This window comes from Ochotona curzoniae, unplaced genomic scaffold, assembly GCF_017591425.1.
Source record: "Ochotona curzoniae isolate NIBS_2020 unplaced genomic scaffold, NIBS_Ocur_1.0 contig_1274, whole genome shotgun sequence".
In the NCBI taxonomy this organism is placed as follows: Eukaryota; Metazoa; Chordata; class Mammalia; order Lagomorpha; family Ochotonidae; genus Ochotona; species Ochotona curzoniae.
In genome coordinates, this window is record NW_024465023.1 from 9,223,466 (window position 1) to 9,241,110 (window position 17,645).

Here is a 17,645-nt window from a genome sequence, read left to right on the forward strand (position 1 = left end):
AAAGGATCAAGGATTAGAACAGTGGTTCATTCAAGTGTGGTCCTAGACAATATCATCAGTCTAACCTAGGAGCTTGTTAGAAATACACATTTTTTTCCTAAGATTTATTTATTAGAGCAAGAGTGAGAGAGCTTGCAGTGCTAATCCACTCTCTAAATGGCCATGTGGGAGCAAGGAGCCCCAGCTGCGTCTTCCCATGGGGCAGGGGCCCAAGTACTCAGGCCACCATCTGCTGCCTTCCCAGGTATATTAGCAGGAAGCTGGATTGGAAGCAAAGCAGCCAAGGCTCAAACCAGCACTCTACTGTAGGATTCTGGCTTCACAGGTAGGAGCTTGACTCACTGTGCCACAACATCAGATACCGAAGTAGATTTTTGATCCGCACTCCACACCTAGCGGATGGGAAACCTGGGTACGAATCAGCAGTCTGCATTTTAACAAGTTGTTTGGGCAAATATGAAACATTAGCACTTGAAGAACCACTGGGCCGAAGAGTAACAGGGGTACCCTGCAACAGTGGTAGCTTAGGGAAGGCCTCTGTGAGATAGGTGGCATCTATTATCAGTCTTCTCTGAAAGGTATAAGGCCCTCCGGGGCCAGGAATTGTGTCCCATTCTTCCACCTAGCTGCAAAGAAGTGCATCTGGCATCTAGTAGGTGCTCAACAAATACTGAACAAATAAATGAACAGAACACTTGCTCTACAGCAGACACTGTCCTCAATAAACCGTGCCTGTGTGGTAGGTGCTGTCCATGTGTATATTTTATAGTGAGGGGGGCAGCAGGCTCAGGGAGGGGGTGCATACTGCTCCAGGATATTCTGCTGGAGGCGACCCAACAGGCTCCCTCCTAAGCACTCTCCCTCCCGCCCCCCAGGCCCCACAGGTCTGTCCAGGGGCAGAAGAAAGGCCCAGTCTACTCTTGCTGAACCCTTCCCCACCATTCTGCTGCTTCCTCTTCTCACTTCCCCTGTCAACAGGGCCAGGTCCTGTGTTGACCGCAGGGGACCTCACTTCCAGCAAAGGGAAGGGCAGAAGGAAAAGCAGTCACCCCAGAGCCGCCCCTCCCCCTCCTCCCACCAAGACGGCCGTGATCCCCTCAGCCCCTGGTCACCCCTCCCCAGAGGTGGCCCTCAGGGTAGTGGTAGGGATTGTAGCAATCAGCAAGCAAACTGAGACCCAGAGAGGTTTAAGCAACATGCCTAAGGTCATGCCCCATGTCCCCTGTGAAGTTGTCCAGGGAGCGGTGATTAGACACTTCGATAAGGCTTCTAGGCAGAACATGAAGTGCTGGAGATACGGTGACAAACAAAACAGGCCCAAGGCTGAGGCAGGAAATGGGATGGGAAAAGAGAAGGAAGCAGAGGTGATAGGGAAGAGGTCAGAGCAGAAGTGGCCTGCATCACACCCTCCCAGTTCCTCCTGCTGCAGATTCCTCTTTACCACTGACTGGGAGCAGGTCATCCCGCAGGCTGGCAGACCTCCTCTCTGCCACGGGTACAGGTGCATACTGCTCAAGATGCCCGCCCAATCACAGCCTCCTGTGTCGCTGCTGCCACTGCTGCTGCTGCTCTTCACCCTGCCAGCCAGCGGTGAGTGGATGAGGGCCCACCTCCCCCCCTTTCCCTGGGGATGTCCAGGGTGCCCACTACATGCCTGACTATGCCACCTGGCCCTGTTAACAGGCTCGGACCCTGTAGTCTGCTTCATGCAGTATGAAGAATCCAGCGGCAAATGCAAGGATCTCCTTGGGGAAGGCATCAGTGAGGAAGAGTGCTGTCTCAATCCTGCCTATGCCTTTCGGAAAGCTGGCAGCGAGCTCTGCCAGGCATGCAGGTTGGGGAGAGCCTGGGGCTGGGGACAGACCAAAAGGTTATCTGGAAGTAACAAAAAACTGGGCTCTTTTCTGGGATTTTGAAGGTTGCACCCAGCTCCCTGGTCATGACCATAGCTTAGGGTTTCTCCACCTTGGCACCATCTATAGTGTTTGGGGCTGGAAAAATCTTGGTTTGGGGAGATGGCGTTGCATTGGTGCTGCTCACTACTTTGTAGGAAGATCTTGTAACATCTCTGGTCTCCCACTAGATGCCAGTAGCAATCCTCCTCACTAGTGACAACCAAAAATGACCCCAGACATTGCAAAATGTCCTTTGGGTGGAAGGCAGGGAGCAAAATTTGTTCCTGATTGGGAATTACTGCTGTAGTTCACAAATATTGAGTGCTTCCTGCATGCTGGAAGCATGGGGGACAGGGAGCAGGCTGGAGGAGGAGGTTCAGCTTGATTGTGAAGGCAGCTTTAGTCCCCAAGTTGCTGTGGCGCATCCTAATTATCAAGTATTTATCATTTATGAACACACTGTAGGGGTGGAAAAGTGTGGATAATTCTGAGGGCAACTCTGGCCCCTGATTCTCGTGCCACGTCATCTTCATTGAGCACCTCCTGCGTACTAGATGCCTTGCAGGGGCGAGGAGGCAGCTTAAGGATTTCAGAGGGTAACTCTACTCTCCTTATCACCATTTCCTGCTTACATGCTTTGAGCTCTTCCTGTGTTCTAGAATAATCCAGCAAAACTGTAGGGGTAAGGAGGTTGGGGATTTCTGAGGCCATCTCCGGGCCCTTGGTTGTGTTAACAGTTCCCTTCAGTTTATTAGTGTTAACACCACAGCTGGTGCTGTTCAGTGGGTTGGGGACAGGTCAGGGACATTTCTGAGGGGCCTCTGAGGTCACTGGAATAACGCCTTGTAGTAAGTACTCGCCATCTTCCTGCAACCAATGCACGGTGTTGACCTGGAGGCGGGGCGTCTCTGACAGAACTTCCAGGCTCTCTAGTCTAGGTTTGCTTACTGCACACTTGATACTGTCTTTGTGAGGCTTCTAAGGCAAACTCGAGGGCCTTCCATTAATAAATGGCATTTATTAAACACTTAATGTATGCCTACCTCTTCCCATTCAGTTCCCCAACATTGGTAAGAAGGAGGTACTGGGTGATCTATCCTATGTCCATTCACCCAGCACCCCCTCATAAGCCAACCCATATACCCTGGCATCCCAAACGCCATCTTCAGCAGCACTCCCTAGGGTGGGACACTTGTGTTTACCCCCACAGGTCCCCAAAATGGTCCCAGTGGTCTGCGTGGGCGCCCTGCTCAGTGTCGTGTTCTGAGGGTTCCCAGCTGCGGCACCGGCGCTGCATGGGCAGAGATGGGGAGTGCCCAGAGAAAGCAGCTCCAGGGAGCCTCCAGTGGGAACTCCAGGCCTGTGAGGACCAGCCGTGCTGTCCCGGTGAGGAGGCTCAGCAAGACAGGAAAATACCTGCATGGTCAGTGCAGAGGCTTTGAGGGTGGGCCCAGGCCCCTGTGCTCACAGGGCACTAAAGAGCAGGCAGCAATGGTGGGAGGTGAGGCCAGAGAGCGAGCAGGGCCTAATCTTAGGAGACCAAAGAGAAGATGCTGGTGCCTGAGAGAGTTAGGTTCTCTGCAGGGAGAGAAATGTTGTCTGACTCAAAAGCGAAGAAGACAAACTTTGGATGGGGTAAATCCAGAAGGCTGGTGTGAAGTTGCTACAACAGTGCAGATGAGCAGTGATGGGCTGGGTGTGGTGGTACAGTCAGGGGAAGGGACAAGATGAGTGACTGTGTAATATATGAGGAAATAACAAGCCCTGTGGGCACCCCTGTCTTTCTCCCATGCCCCTCCTCTCCCACAGAAATGGGTGGCTGGTCTGACTGGAGTGCCTGGCAGCCTTGCTCTGTCACCTGCTCCAAAGGGACTCGGACCCGTAAGCGAGCATGTGATCGCCCTGCCCCCAAGTGTGGGGGTCACTGCCCAGGAGAGGCACACGATTCGGAAGTCTGTGATACCCAGCAGGTCTGCCCCAGTGAGTACAGACTGTGCAGGCACCCTGATGAGGGCATCCAGGGTGGCTCTGTGGAAGGACAGTAGGGAGCTTCTGAGGTGAGATGACTCCAGCAAACATAACCACACTTGCATCCTCCCATTACCACCACCACCACAGCCCACGGGGCCTGGGCTGCCTGGAGTCCCTGGAGCACGTGCTCGGGTACCTGCCTCGGCGGACCTCAATCAGCAAAGGAGACAAGAAGCCGCAAATGTTCTGCACCTGAGCCCTCCAAGCAGCCGCCAGGGAAGCCCTGCCCAGGGTCAGCCTATGAACAACGGAGCTGCACTGGCCTGCCACCCTGCCCAGGTACACGTGAGCTCTTGATGGCATGCATAGCCACGGAGACAGTCTCCCTCAAGGGTCTTAGAGGCTGGGGGTGGGGGAGTGAAAAAGCCTTCTCACTTTTTTCCCCACTCCCTGCCAACAGTGCCTGGAGGTTGGGGACCATGGGGCCCTGTGAGCCCCTGCCCAGTGACCTGTGGCTTGGGTAAAACCCTTGAGCAACGGAAATGTGATCATCCTGTGCCCCAGCATGGAGGCCCCACTTGTCCCGGTGATGCCACCCGGACCCACGTCTGCAAGACAGCCACACATTGTCCTGGTCAGCACACCTGAGCCCTGCCACCACTGCCTCGCTCTGCTGCTGAGGCTTCATTCCAGCTTCGAATGCCTCCTTTCCCAGTCCTGCTAGCTTGGTTCTACCTGTCATCCGCCAGTCCCCCAAGCTTATAATCCTCATTCCCTCACAACAGCCCACATCCCTTACCCCTCTCTAACTCCACTTGTGAGCACTTTGCTTTGAGCTGAGTCCCCTATCTCTGCAGTGAATGGAGAGTGGGAGGACTGGGGAAAGTGGAATGAATGCGTCCGCCACGGCATGAGCTCCATCAAGTGCCAGGAAATCCCAGGCCAGCAGACACGCAGTAGGACCTGCAAAGGCCGCAAGTTTGAAGGACAGAGATGTCCTGGAGATATCCAGGATAGCCGGCAATGCTACAACATCCAGAACTGCCCCTGTGAGTTCCCTACCCCCTGCACCCACGGACTGCACTGCACAGGGAGCAAGGGTTTCCCGGCTCTCCACTGGGCGCCCGTGTCCCTGAAGCCTCCTGCTTACCTTCACACTGAGACTTTCCATTCTGAATCTGTGGCCAACCTCTCCACCCCTTTTCACTGCAGTGAAAGGCTTCTGGTCTGAGTGGAGTACCTGGGGGTTGTGCAAGCCCCCTTGTGGATCCAACCCCACCCGCACGCGCCAGCGCCTCTGCACAGCTCTGCTTCCTAAGTACCCGTGAGTGAGAGGGCACAGTGTGCCTACCAGTGGGCGATGGCATTAAAGACTAGACAATCAGATAACCTCAACCATAGCTTCCACCACCAGTGGGTCTAAAGAGCCTAACTTTTGGAGCTATCTCCCAGCTGCAGCAAGAAGGGAGAAATGGAAAAAGAGAAAGAAGATAATAGGGTAGGACTCGTAACCTCTGGGCTCCTCGATCACTCAGTCTCTTAGCTATCCTCCCATTAACTCAGTCCTTTGTGTGTCCATTCACTCTGACCTCTCCGTAACCCACACTCTGAGTTTCTTATTCACTTAGTCATTCAGGCCTCCACTCATTCCTACAGTTGCCCAGATCTCCATTCACTCACTCCACATCTCGGGCCCCAAGGTCCTCCAAGGCCTTTTTAGCAACTGATGTAGACACAAAGAACCCAGATCTCATGGATGCCCTACCCACCCCCTCCCTGCCTCTGCAGGGTGAGCGCAGCGTTGATGGAAGCAGATAAAGAATGGCTATTTGCAAAGGGACTTCCTCCTCAGTCCGGATCCCATAAGTTAATCAGACCCACCCATCCCCAGGAATCAAAGGTTCTGGAAAGCAATTATGTGGACATTAAGAACATAACCAGAATTATGGACACACAGGATTGGCAGCCCCACGAGTTTCCTGGTGACCAGAGTGACCCAGGTTAAGACATGCATGCTTTGCTTTCATCCACACACATCAAGCTACTAGATTAAGTAGGTTGTTCCAGTTCATGGAAGGCCTGCCATCTGTGAAGTGCTCTGGCTGTGGCTTAGAGTGGATCTTCAATATGAGAAGTGTTGAATGGAGGCACAAAGGATTTGAATGAGCAAGAGACTGAACAGAGGAAGGATCAATCGAGAGAATCAGTAGGAATGAAGGGAGGGGGGCTGGCTAGTGGGAAAAATAACCAAGGAAGAAGCCTTTCTGTGCATAAGATTGAGCTGGGGTAAATGCAGGGGAGAAAGCTATTGCCTTGGGACAGGGATTCGGGTCCAACAAAGTCTTGAATTTCAGGACAGAGCACTTGGATTTCCCGCCCTCCCAGGGGGAAAGAATCAGTTTTGAAGTAAGAGAAGCTAGCTCATGTCACCAAGTGACAATCACCAGCATTTATTGAGCAAATACTGTGTGCCAGGTGCTGCTCTGAGCACTTTACTAGAATCAACTCTTTGATTCTTACTTAGCCTGATGAGCTAGGAATTAATGCCATTATTATTCCTATCATTCCCCTACGCAGATGAGGCACAGGGAAGGTGCAGAAATTGTGTTGAACAGATAGCAATTGCTCATGAAGAGTTTGTTGAATGTATTGTCACCTTTGATGAGCTTCTCACCTCCTTCCCCTTCTCCCAACACCCCAGGCCCACCGTTACCTTGGTCGAAGGTCAGGGTGAGAAGAATGTCACCTTCTGGGGGAGACCGCTTGCAAGATGCGAGGAGCTGCAAGGGCAGAAGCTGGTGGTGGAGGAGAAACGGCTTTGTCTACACGTGCCTGCCTGCAAAGACCCTGAAGAGAAACCCTGACCCCTGCCCCTTGTACTCTGACCCACTGATCTCCCACACCTCAATAAAGCAGTACCTGAGAGCTCTTCTAAGCACCATTAACCAAGAGAAAACCATATGTCCCCTTCCCTAGAGTGAGGCAGTTGCATCTAACAGGGCAAAGTCATTGTAGCCTAGTGATTTTTCCACTGTGGCCATAGCTTAGCAGAAGTCAAAACAAGTGTCTTGCTCCAGCCTCCTTTCCCTGTGGTAACCTGGATGTCTAGGGCCACCCAGCAGAGCTCTGTATTACCAGTTTGATGATTGGCTACTAATCCTGGCAGGATTTTCTTGGTTGGTCTGTGGGCTTGTTAGTTGCCATCCTCCCCTCCTCCTAGCCTCCTGCCCTGCAGAGCTTGGCCATTGCTGGCTCCCTGTTGTGCGAGCACCTGAATCCACCCACTCCCAGCAGCCTAGCTCCAAAGCAGCAATTACAGGCGAGAAATAGCTCCAAGGCAGCAGCAGAGTGTGGGAGGGGGAGGCCAAGGAAGAGCCTGAGATGTGCCTCTAGGACAAGGAAAACTGTAGGCAGCATCTGCCTGGAAAGAGCTCCCAAGACAAACCCAAACATATTCCTTGAGCATTCGTTCATTCAACACTTATTAGCGTCTACTGTATACTAGAGCTGTGTCTGGACATCTGGAGTGGAGGTGGAGGAGGGCTGATAGGACATTTTGAGTGAGGGAACAGATTCAGAATTGGTATTTCTTGCGCTTGCACGTGCAACACTTAACGCCTACTGTATACTAATAATAGTGCTAGACATCACGGGGACAGGGAAGAAGAATCAGAACAGCACATGCCTCCACAGGGAAGAGAACAAGCCTAGAAGCCACCACTTTTAACATTTGTTCATTCATTTGCCATGTGCTGGGGCTCTTATGATGAGCTGCCTCATAAGAATTTGCATAATAATTATGGTAATAGCTAATCCTTAGAAAGTCTTTGCTGTGAAGCTTTCCATAGCATGAGCCAATTTAATCCACGATAAGCCCATGACGGTCATTATTGCTGTCATCTTCCTTTCACGATGGAGGAAGCAGGCATAGGAAGGTAGCAAGCTGGACATTTCTCAAACACTATGGATTTTGACATGACCTTAAGCATCAGGAGCAGAGTTCAGGACTTGGTGCTGTGCGTGAAGGAGACCCCTCTGTGTGAGAAAGTTCCAGCAGGAGATTTGTACAGCCAAGAGTCTTGCCAGTGTTCTCCTGTGACTCCTCTGGGTTGACTTTCCCTTATGAAAAAATGGGCCAGTTGGTGATTTATAGAAATGAGTGGGTACTTGATCATCTGCAGAAGAATGGGCCAGAGTGAGGGATTCTAGGTGCTCCTACAGGGTGAGAGGTGTGTATTTATGAGAAAGCACAAGTTCAACTGTGTGTGCATAAATTACACATGTGGGGCCCTGCAGTGTAGCCTAGTGGCTAAAGTCCTCGTCTTGAACGTGCTGGGATCCCATATGGGTGCCAGTTCTAATCCCGGCAGCTCCACTTCTCATCCAGCTCCCTGCTTGTGGCCTGGGAAAGCAGTCAAGGATGGCCCAAAGCCTTGGGACCCTGCACCCATGTGGGATACCCGGAAGAAGTTCCCGGATCCTGGCTTCGGATTGGCATAGCATCAGCTGTTGCGCTCACTTTGGGAGCAAATCATCGGACGGAAGATCTTCCTCTCTGTCTCTCCTGCTCTCTGTATATCTGACTTTGTAATTAAAAAAAAATTACACATGTGTACGAGAGATGCTTATGTTGCATAGAGATGTATAAGAATGGAGGTGTTGAATGTGTGACATGTGATCACAATGTGTGTTATATGCCCATGAAGGTGGCATGGGTTACAAACATGAATACAGTACTGAGTGCGAACATTTGCCAAGAATGTGCATTTGACTTTCTACTACTCACCAATGCACAACAAAGAAAATCTCTCTTGAAGACCTTGTATACCCATTCATGCTGATGAACACGAGAACAGTTCAGAGGAGTTCATGGGAACAGTTCTGTCTCTGATCTTGAGGCATTCCTGGAAGGGGTACCTACATTCCACTACAAAACAATGTCCAAAGGCCATTTCTGGGAATTGGGCTACCCCTGGAAAAGGGGAATGGTACTAGGAGTCACTAGTATTAGGAACCTGGGAACCAGGCCCTTAGGACGAGACATAGTCTGAAGACAATCCTGCGGAGCTTGCATTCAGGCCTGGAGAAACCAAGAAGATCTGTAGACCTGAAACTGCTTCTGTCCCTCACGAAAAGAACTCACCACAGTCCCCGCACAGCTTGTTTGCCTTTATTACTAAGCAAAAAACTAAGGAACACAATACTTCAAAATATTGGAAAATGCTCACCTTACAGGATTCTCCCATTTGGTGTCTGCAAGAGTTTGGAATGCCAAAGAAGGTAACCTAGAGGGAGGAGAAAAGAGTAGCCAAAATAAAGGCGCTAAGGTGGATTTAAAACTGGATGGGATGGAGAAGGGAGAAGAAGATGGTTCCAGAAGTGTTAAACTATGGAGCTGTGGCAGCCTAGGGGAAGAAGGGACAGAGTCAGATTTGGAGACCTGGAAACCATGGTCAAAGAAGACTTTTGATAGAGGGAGAGGACATTCCTGGCTGAAATTATACAGCACGTGAAAAGGTCCAGAATTTGCTCCTTCCCTCCTCTCCTTAGAAGTAAACTAAGTAATTGCCCCCTTTTCATAGAAGAGGGAATAAGACACGTTCCCAAGGGTATAGTGAAACCCAAGTACTGGGTCTACAGACCCCACATTATTACTCCACTGTTTAAACTGGTCAATGACTTAATAATTAATGAATAAGTGGGTGGTTCATCTGCAAATCTTTCAGGCAAAAAGGCGTAAAATCTGCCTACATATTGTCTATTTTCTTCCACTGCACCTGCTCTGCCCTAAGTACTTACTATAGCCAAGGGTTTGTCCAAGGCTCTAGGTAACCATCCTGATCCCATCTCCTATCACAAGCCTCCTCTCCTTGTTCCAGGTTCCACTGACATTTGCTGCTCCCTCTTCCTAGCATAGTGTTAAAAAAACAAAAAATGTGAACATGAACCTTTTTGGAAATTAATTGAAACTGTTAGATTCCTTCATCTGTTAAGTGGCGATTATGTTTATCCACCCCATAAGATTGTTGGGGAGGTTGGATGAAACTATATAAACAGCTAAGTTTTGAGTATACAGTCAATCAACAAATGATTATTCATATAGTTGTGCTTTTATTGTAACCAAAATCTTAACAGTTTTGGCAGGCTGACTTCTACATACCGCATTTACTCATGTGAACACATTGTTTGGCACCTACTGTGTGTCTAAACTTGGGCCTGGCTATGTTGTGTTAAAATCCCTGGGTAAAGGAGGAGACAGCACGGACACTGCATCCATATCAGAGGAAGAGTGCATAGCGCCAGTCTGGCGGGAAGGAGTAGATGGACACAGGTCGAGCTAGAGCTGCAGAGAATGTGTATTACAGATACAGTGTTTCTCCATGGTTCCACGGGTGTGTGTTTTATCCAGGTGAGCATGCTCAAATAAGTTTGCTTAGTCTCTGTGTGTCAATGGGATTTCTGTGTATCTGCATGCATGTGTATATATGCCCATATGTGTTATTCTGATTTTGTATGTCTGAATTTATACTAATATGGGTGTGAATTCTGAGTTTCCTTACTTCTGTATGTGTTTTGTCACCTCGTGTGTGTCTCATTCCCTGTATGCTTCCAACCCTCACCCCACCAGGAGCAAGGGAGATACACCATCCAGGTATCCACCTGATCTGTCTGATGCTGGCCTCTATACCGCAGCACCCTACTCTCTGCCTAGCTAAGACGTAAAAGACTGGTCCTGCAGAAGACTGTGTGTGACTTCCCCCAACCCTTTCGAGAGGGTGTTAGTTCTCCACTTTTATGCCTCTTAAGTGCGTCTGCACTCCCACTCCCTAAATGCCTTCTGCAGTGAATATCAACAGTGGAAACTGAGTGTCCACGGAGGGTATCTGTGAGAGTGGGTGTGGGATGGTGTGACCTAGCAGACGACGGACCACGACGCTCCACACAAGCACCCTACCCCCACTCCCCAAATTGCGCATCCCCTATTGGAGGCGGGGGAGGGGAAACAGGATGCGGCGTGGCGCGTGCGCACTGCCAGCTTCAGCACCGCGGACAGCGCCTTCGCCCCCGCCTGCCGGCGCGCTCCACCAGCGCCCCAGCACTGAAGGCGCGCTGACGTCACTGGCTGTTCCTCTGCAAACTCCCCTTCCTGGCCTCCTTGGTCGCGTCCTCGCCACCGCCGGCCAAGCTGGACTGCACCATGCGAGGCGTGAGATAGGGGGACACGGGCGCGACCATCCGCGCTGCGGCGGCGGCGAGTCAGCGCTACCTCAGTCTGCGGCGGGCAGCAGAAGAGTCGTGTCGTGCCTGAGAGCGCGGCTGTGCTCTTGAGCCCCGCGCGGCCCGCCCCCGCGGCTCCTGGCCAAATTGCCCCTAGGACCCCCTGCCCCAAGCCGCAGCCATGAACTACCTGCGGCGCCGCCTGTCGGACAGCAACTTCATGGCCAATCTGCCGAATGGGTACATGACAGACCTGCAGCGCCCGCAGCCGCCCCCGCCGCCGCCCTCTGCTGCCAGCCCCGGAGCCACACCCGGTTCCACGACTGCCACTGCCGAGAGAACCTCCGCGGCCGCCCCAGTGGCCTCACCGGCAGCCCCTAGTCCTGGGTCCTCAGGAGGTGGTGGTTTCTTCTCGTCGTTGTCCAACGCGGTCAAGCAGACCACAGCGGCTGCGGCCGCCACCTTCAGCGAGCAGGTGGGCGGAGGCTCTGGGGGCGCAGGCCGCGGGGGCGCCGCCGCCAGGGTGCTGCTGGTCATCGATGAGCCCCACACCGACTGGTAAGCCATTGCCGCGGACGTCTCCCCGAGGGCCTGGGTTCCCATATAATTCCGCGGTGAATGAGCAATTACTGAGTGCCACTTGTGCATCTGATACCTGCCCCTTTTGCCCAAATTCTGCTCCTCTGAATCGTTACGCTGGGGGCTTCCAGTGTACCCCTACCCTTGTCACCTAACCTCCTCCATGGATACAGGGAGGAGTTGTGTATTGGGCACTGCTGTATACTTCTTCCCCAATCCACCTCCCCTAAATACTTTAGCTTCAATATATCTTATGAACTTCAAGAACTGAATGTACCCTGACGCGCCCCCCCACACACACATACACACAACCCTTGCCCTCAAAGGCCCTTGACCTCGAATGTATCTTAGGAGCTTTTTTTTTTTCTTTTTTAAATCAAATGCTTGCCCTATGCTTCATAGATGAATTCTTATCCTTCCCGAAGGCCTTAACTTCAATTTTGTGAGTATGTTTTGAAAGCCTGATTTCCGTCCTGTTGCCCTCAGGCCTGTCTCCAATGGATCTTATGAGCGTGCATCCATCTGTGCTATGTGTCCCACGCCAGCCCCCTCCCCAAAGACCCTTGGAAACTATTCAGTAAACGTTGATTGAGTATCCAGCTTCTCACCAGAAACTGTCTCTTTAATGGATCCCAGGAGTCTTGCCGAATACCTTCTGGGTGCCCCCACACACACATTCCAGGCCCTCTCCCAGAAGACCTCTTTTTCTAAAGGAAGGTTGAGGTTTGCTCATCCCAAAATCTCTTCTCAGGCAAATTATTTTTCTCCAGTGATATCCATGAGTGTTTTTGAGCCTTCTCTGTGTGACTCATCATCAGACTGTGCTCAAAGACCTTTCCCTGCAGTGGATGTAGAAAGAATTTATTGAGTGTCCCCTGCAAATGCCTTCTCTTTGGTGGGTGCCTCCAGCATTGATTCAGTGCCTGTGATGTGACTCTTCTCTAAAGAGTTTTTCTTCCAATGATTGAATATTCAGCAAGCAAATATTGACTGCCTGCTGTATCCTGCATCCTCGAGCCCTTTCCCCCAATGCCTTTTCCTCCAGTGAATTGAGTCAGCCTCATTGAGCACTTGTCTGTAGGACTCTACCTCAGATCTGCCTGTAAAAGCCTCTGCCTCCATTTACTCCAGTGCTCAAATATCTAGCATTTTCTGTGTGCACCATTTCAATCACCCTTCACAGAGATCTCTTGTTTTAGTCATTCTTGGGAGGACTTACAGAATTACCTGTTCTATGTCTTCTCTACAGAAGCCTTTCCTGTCATGATGGAGATGCAAGCTTATAATCTACATCACCATTCTCCTTCCCCAAAACAGTTCTCCTCCAAGGACCCTAGTAACCATTTAGCAATTGATTGCATGTCCCCATATCTAATGTCGTCCACCTCCAAGAGCCTTTTTTTTTTTCCAGTAGCTTCCATGAGCGTATATGGAGTGCTCACACCTCCTCACAAAGTCCTTTGCTTCCAGAGAAATCAATAAGTGTCCACTGCCATTCATTGCCCAGGAGAACCACCCCAATCCTAAGGCCTTTCTCCAGGGTCCTTTCAAATGGTAAAGCCAGAGCCCAATTTATAAGCTTTGCTCCCTTTCCCACTGACTTCAGTACCCCTAGAATTCCCTCTCATAGCATCCAGTCCCTACTTAGTGAGCTTTTAATCTATTTAAGCCAGTAAACACTTATTGGGCACACACAGTATGAGTCATTTTCAACCCCCTTTCCTCAAGTGTCTGGAATTCTGCCCTTGCCTCCTCCATGGGTCTGCTTCAGCCTAAGTGTATTGAGTGCTGGCTGTTTACTGGTCAGATCACTCCTCCCCCAGAAGCCTTTACCAAGTGACCTTTCTCTCTGTCCAGAGTCACTTAGTCATGCCACAGTACAAGTGTATTTCAAAATGTTCATGTTTATTTTGACAGAAAGGAAAACTCTTGAAATCCATGTGTAGTTTTCTTAAAATATACATCTTCCATGAATTTTCTGACAATCCCTCATACTTATATTTATTGCAATACCTTCCATGGGCCAGAGTGGGGGGGGCATTTATCAAGCAGTACTATATACCAGGAAGAACACCTACTCAGCTCCCTTTCCTTTTGATCCCACCAGCTGGCTTTTCTATACCTTTCCCCCCATTCAACCATGCGATCATTTAATAACCACTTATATACTACTGGGACCCCACATTCAATGCCTTTTCACCTCCTCCTCCCCTTATAGCATGAATTCCCCTTCACCAATCTCCCTCCTGCCTTTCACGTGACCCGTCTCTCACCCATTTAATAACCATCTCCTTAGCTGCCCCTTTCACCCGATTATTCATGAAAACACGTGTTGATCTATTAAGGTCTTATGTTCAAACAACCACATCCCCTGCCACAAGCTTCTTCCACTCCTGTCTCCATCTGTCTGTGAAGCATGTAGTGAGTACATGCCTTTGCCAACAGCCACTCATCGAGGTGATATTTTCCAGGTTAAATCTGCTCTGGTGAACTTAGCAAATTTGAAGACCCTACTGAATATTGATAATCACCCTCCTTTAGACTCCCCTTTTCCTCTCTGGCCTTCCCAGAAGGTTTTTTTTTCCCCCTGCACTTTTCCTTCATCTCATGAAGTGTTTATGAGGATCCTTCAGAAAGTTAATGGAAAAAATGTTGACATCCATGCATGTGAGAGTGCTTCAGAAAGCTCTTGGGAAATGGATGTTATGGAAAAACTCGGCATGGATTTCATAATTTTCTGCCCCCAAATAAAATTCTATTTGAACCGCGTTTCACACTCACTCCGGTTTGGTGAACTCTGGACATGTCTCATCTCCTTGCCATAATCTTAGCTCTAACGTTTTTCATTTTGTTCAAACCGGTCCAAAAAGCATTTACTGAGCACCTGTTGAATCCTGTGAAAGGTTTCCTTCCCCTTCTGCGTCCCAAAAGTCCACCTTTAATCCCAGGAACCCCTCTGGTGTTTTCTTGCAGTCCATCCAGTAGGTCATTATATCAGCGCCTGCCCTGTGTGAGGTGAGATAAACAAGGACGGGAGCCTGTGGATGCCAGGCCCCGGGTGGGCAGCTCACAGACACTCAGACACACAGGGATTTCAGCCTGGTGTAAAGAGGTCCCACCACAGGGTGCATACCTAAGTAGAATCAGACACTTTTCTCACCCAACTTCTCCACCCACCTTCCTTCCTGCATCTCGCTTCCTCCATAGTTTAAAGCTGTGCATTCAGAGTTGAGACTCATCACCCCCTTTTAGAAGTCATTTCATCTGTTTTTCAAATCACGAATCACTTGCTGGCTTGTCACGAGCATTTCATTTTCTTCATGGGGTGGTTGCAATGAAACTGGAAAACAACTGAGCCCATTGAACGTAGTAAGTATATGTATGTTAGTCTTCATAGACGGGAATAAAATCGAACAGTAAATATAAGACTGCACTGTGCATGACAAAGGCTGTTATTTATTGGAATGTTCATCCCAGTTGTGTATGCACACTACTATTATACTTTCTAGGTACATATGCATACCACATAATTATATTATATATGTGTTACATAAGGCCACACCCTATATTCTGTTATATTTGCCCTATAACATAATGTATCTTACATAATATACATTACATATGTGACATGGGGTTATTATGTAAGTATATATGTAGTAGATTACATAAACTGTTTCATACTGTGACTTCTTTTCTTACACTTCCCTGGAAGCAGACCTTCACCCTCAGCTAGTACTTCTATTGGTCTCAGTAGCTTATTTGATGGATGATCCATTCCTTCATCCTCAAGGGATCCCTAAGCCTTTAGTCCCCATTGCCTTCTCAAGCTGTGACAGCTGCACATGTCCATTTGCCATCAAAGCTGAGCAAGTTGTACCAACAGATGTTCACGGAGACCACTTGTGTGCCCCGCATCCTCCTCCCTTTGCCCACTGTGTAACAGCAGCGCTGTCTCCTCCTAATCAGCAGGGTCATGCTCCCCTGCCAAGATAGCAGCTACTCTTCACCTGGCATGAGAAATTTGACGTGCCCACCTGCAGCTTAATGGTATTCCTGCTCTGCCCCCTGGTAGCAGTGTTCCATCCTCCATCCCGCCAAGAGACCCGGACCTCTAGCCTTGTAGAACCCTGGGGGAACAGGGCGGGCAGGTTCCAAAAGTGGATCTTGATGATAAGCTGAGTCACTCCTCCTGAAGCCTGTGAATTCCCAGCCCTGTGTGTTCTGCCTGTTAGGGTTATGGTATGGACAGCACTTGTTGGGTTAGTATTTACCCTGTGTTAGAGGCAATGTCAATTTTTACATATTACCTCCAGGCTTGGTCTTAGCATGGCAGCAACAAATCATGATATTGTGTTAGGTTGGGTGTGCAGTTTTTGAGTGATATGGTACACAAGGCCACCGGTTGATCCCAAGATCACAAGCCGGCTTTTGTGTCTTCTTTGTTTTCCATTCCTTTGCCTTGTCGTAGAGTTTCTCCTTTAGTTTGATGAAATGTTAGGTGATATTCCATGTTGGTGGATCGAACACTGTGTAAGTCCTTGGACAGTGGCATTAGCTAAGGCTCTGCAGTCAGAAAAGGAAAAGTAGTCAAAAGTTTAGCCAAAAGAAATCACTTCCTCCATCCCCGTTTCCTGGGGTAGTCAGCTTGCCACAAAGTGCCTGGTTGGTCTTCTGGAGGAATGATGTCGTATCAGAGATTCAGTGCTAATCTCTGTGGCTGGCAGATTGGACATTCAGCGGCAATGCAGTTGACCCCAAATATAGCTTCTCTTTCTGCTGCTTTTGCCACTTCATTCATATGTCCATCTGCTAACACTGTGGCCAGCTGACATCATCTGGGTAGCTCATTGCCTCTACCTGGTTGCTTAATACCACTTGAAGTGCTGGTGGATGCTCTCTGGTGGGTATTAAGGCATGATAAAAAGAGTCCCCACTTTACATTTAGTCTTCTCCCATAGATCTACCCACAGTCTGTATCACAGACGACAGATCACTTCCATTTTTTTTCCTTCCTTTCCTGACTAACCAGCCAAGCCATTTATCACTGCCTGTAAGTGAACATATGAGTGAAAATGGGGAGGGAGGACCTTAAAAAATTCGTGGAAATGGGATTAAAATGTACATTTATTTTGTGGCAAAGCATTTTTGAAATCCATGCCTATGAGAGAATCTTCCCAAGTTCATAAGCAACATGTGTTATGAAAGAATGGTGTGTCAAGTATTTTTCACTCCCAAATAATCTTAGCTCTTGATTCCATTTTCTCACAGTTTTTAAAAGAAGTCCTTTCGTATTCGCACCAAGTAGATGAGCAGGTGCACAGCCTGAAGCTCTGGCCATTGGGAGCTCTGCCACTGTCTTTCAAAGCCACTCCAAGCTGCAGGGCCGCCACTGCCCAGTTTTTACTTCCATCCATATACAAGGCAATCCATGTGTGAACCAAGCTTAAACTGTTTTCTCCTTCATCAGCTGGTTTGTAAGAAGTTTCATTAGCTGAGGGAGAAACAGTGCTGTGAAAACTGTGGAAGACACAGCATTGGGGGACACCTGCTTATGCACTTTGTGGATCCTGGTTTGGCAGACCACCTGACTTTATCAGTTGATGGAACTGGCAGAGCCTAGCTCATAATGAATCATTCTGGATGCAGTTACTTGGTGCCCAGTGGCTAAAGTATCCTGTTCCCATCAGGACCTTGTACTGTAGGTCCCAAAAGGCATACTATTTATCATTGTTTGATGTAGATGGCATGGTCTCACTTCAAAACCACAAGAGCTCCCCACTAGAATTTCCCATAGACACTATGCTGCATATTCTCCCGCTACTAACATTTCCAAATTCATAGCACCTGCTAGATCATATAGACTAAGTGGCTGGAATGTTTGTATCAGAGCCTGGACTTCTATAGAACCTTTTTCTTCCACCTCCCCACCTCCAAGTCAGGGCTTGGCAGATTTACCTATCACCTTAAACATGGGTCACAGTA

At 49.4% G+C, this 17,645-nt stretch overlaps 2 protein-coding genes across 3 annotated transcripts in view; both read left to right on the forward strand.

Moving 5' to 3' along the window:
• The first annotated feature begins 1,408 nt into the window (after positions 1 to 1,408).
• On the forward strand, positions 1,409 to 6,791 carry LOC121168849 (properdin-like). Its single transcript, XM_040999324.1, has 9 exons — positions 1,409 to 1,590; positions 1,684 to 1,834; positions 3,106 to 3,281; positions 3,705 to 3,875; positions 4,014 to 4,205; positions 4,327 to 4,500; positions 4,724 to 4,915; positions 5,079 to 5,190; positions 6,568 to 6,791. Exons 1-9 carry the CDS (start codon positions 1,518 to 1,520, stop codon positions 6,728 to 6,730), a joined length of 1,404 nt encoding a protein of 467 aa, XP_040855258.1. The 5' UTR covers positions 1,409 to 1,517; the 3' UTR covers positions 6,731 to 6,791.
• Positions 6,792 to 11,265: 4,474 nt separating this feature from the next.
• LOC121168852 (synapsin-1) overlaps positions 11,266 to 17,645 on the forward strand; it is a 49,773-nt gene continuing 43,393 nt past the window's right edge. For both annotated transcript variants that reach the window (XM_040999339.1, XM_040999347.1), the window contains exon 1: positions 11,266 to 11,642. In XM_040999339.1, the coding sequence (XP_040855273.1) occupies positions 11,266 to 11,642 (377 nt within the window). The remainder of the gene's footprint in view (positions 11,643 to 17,645) is intronic.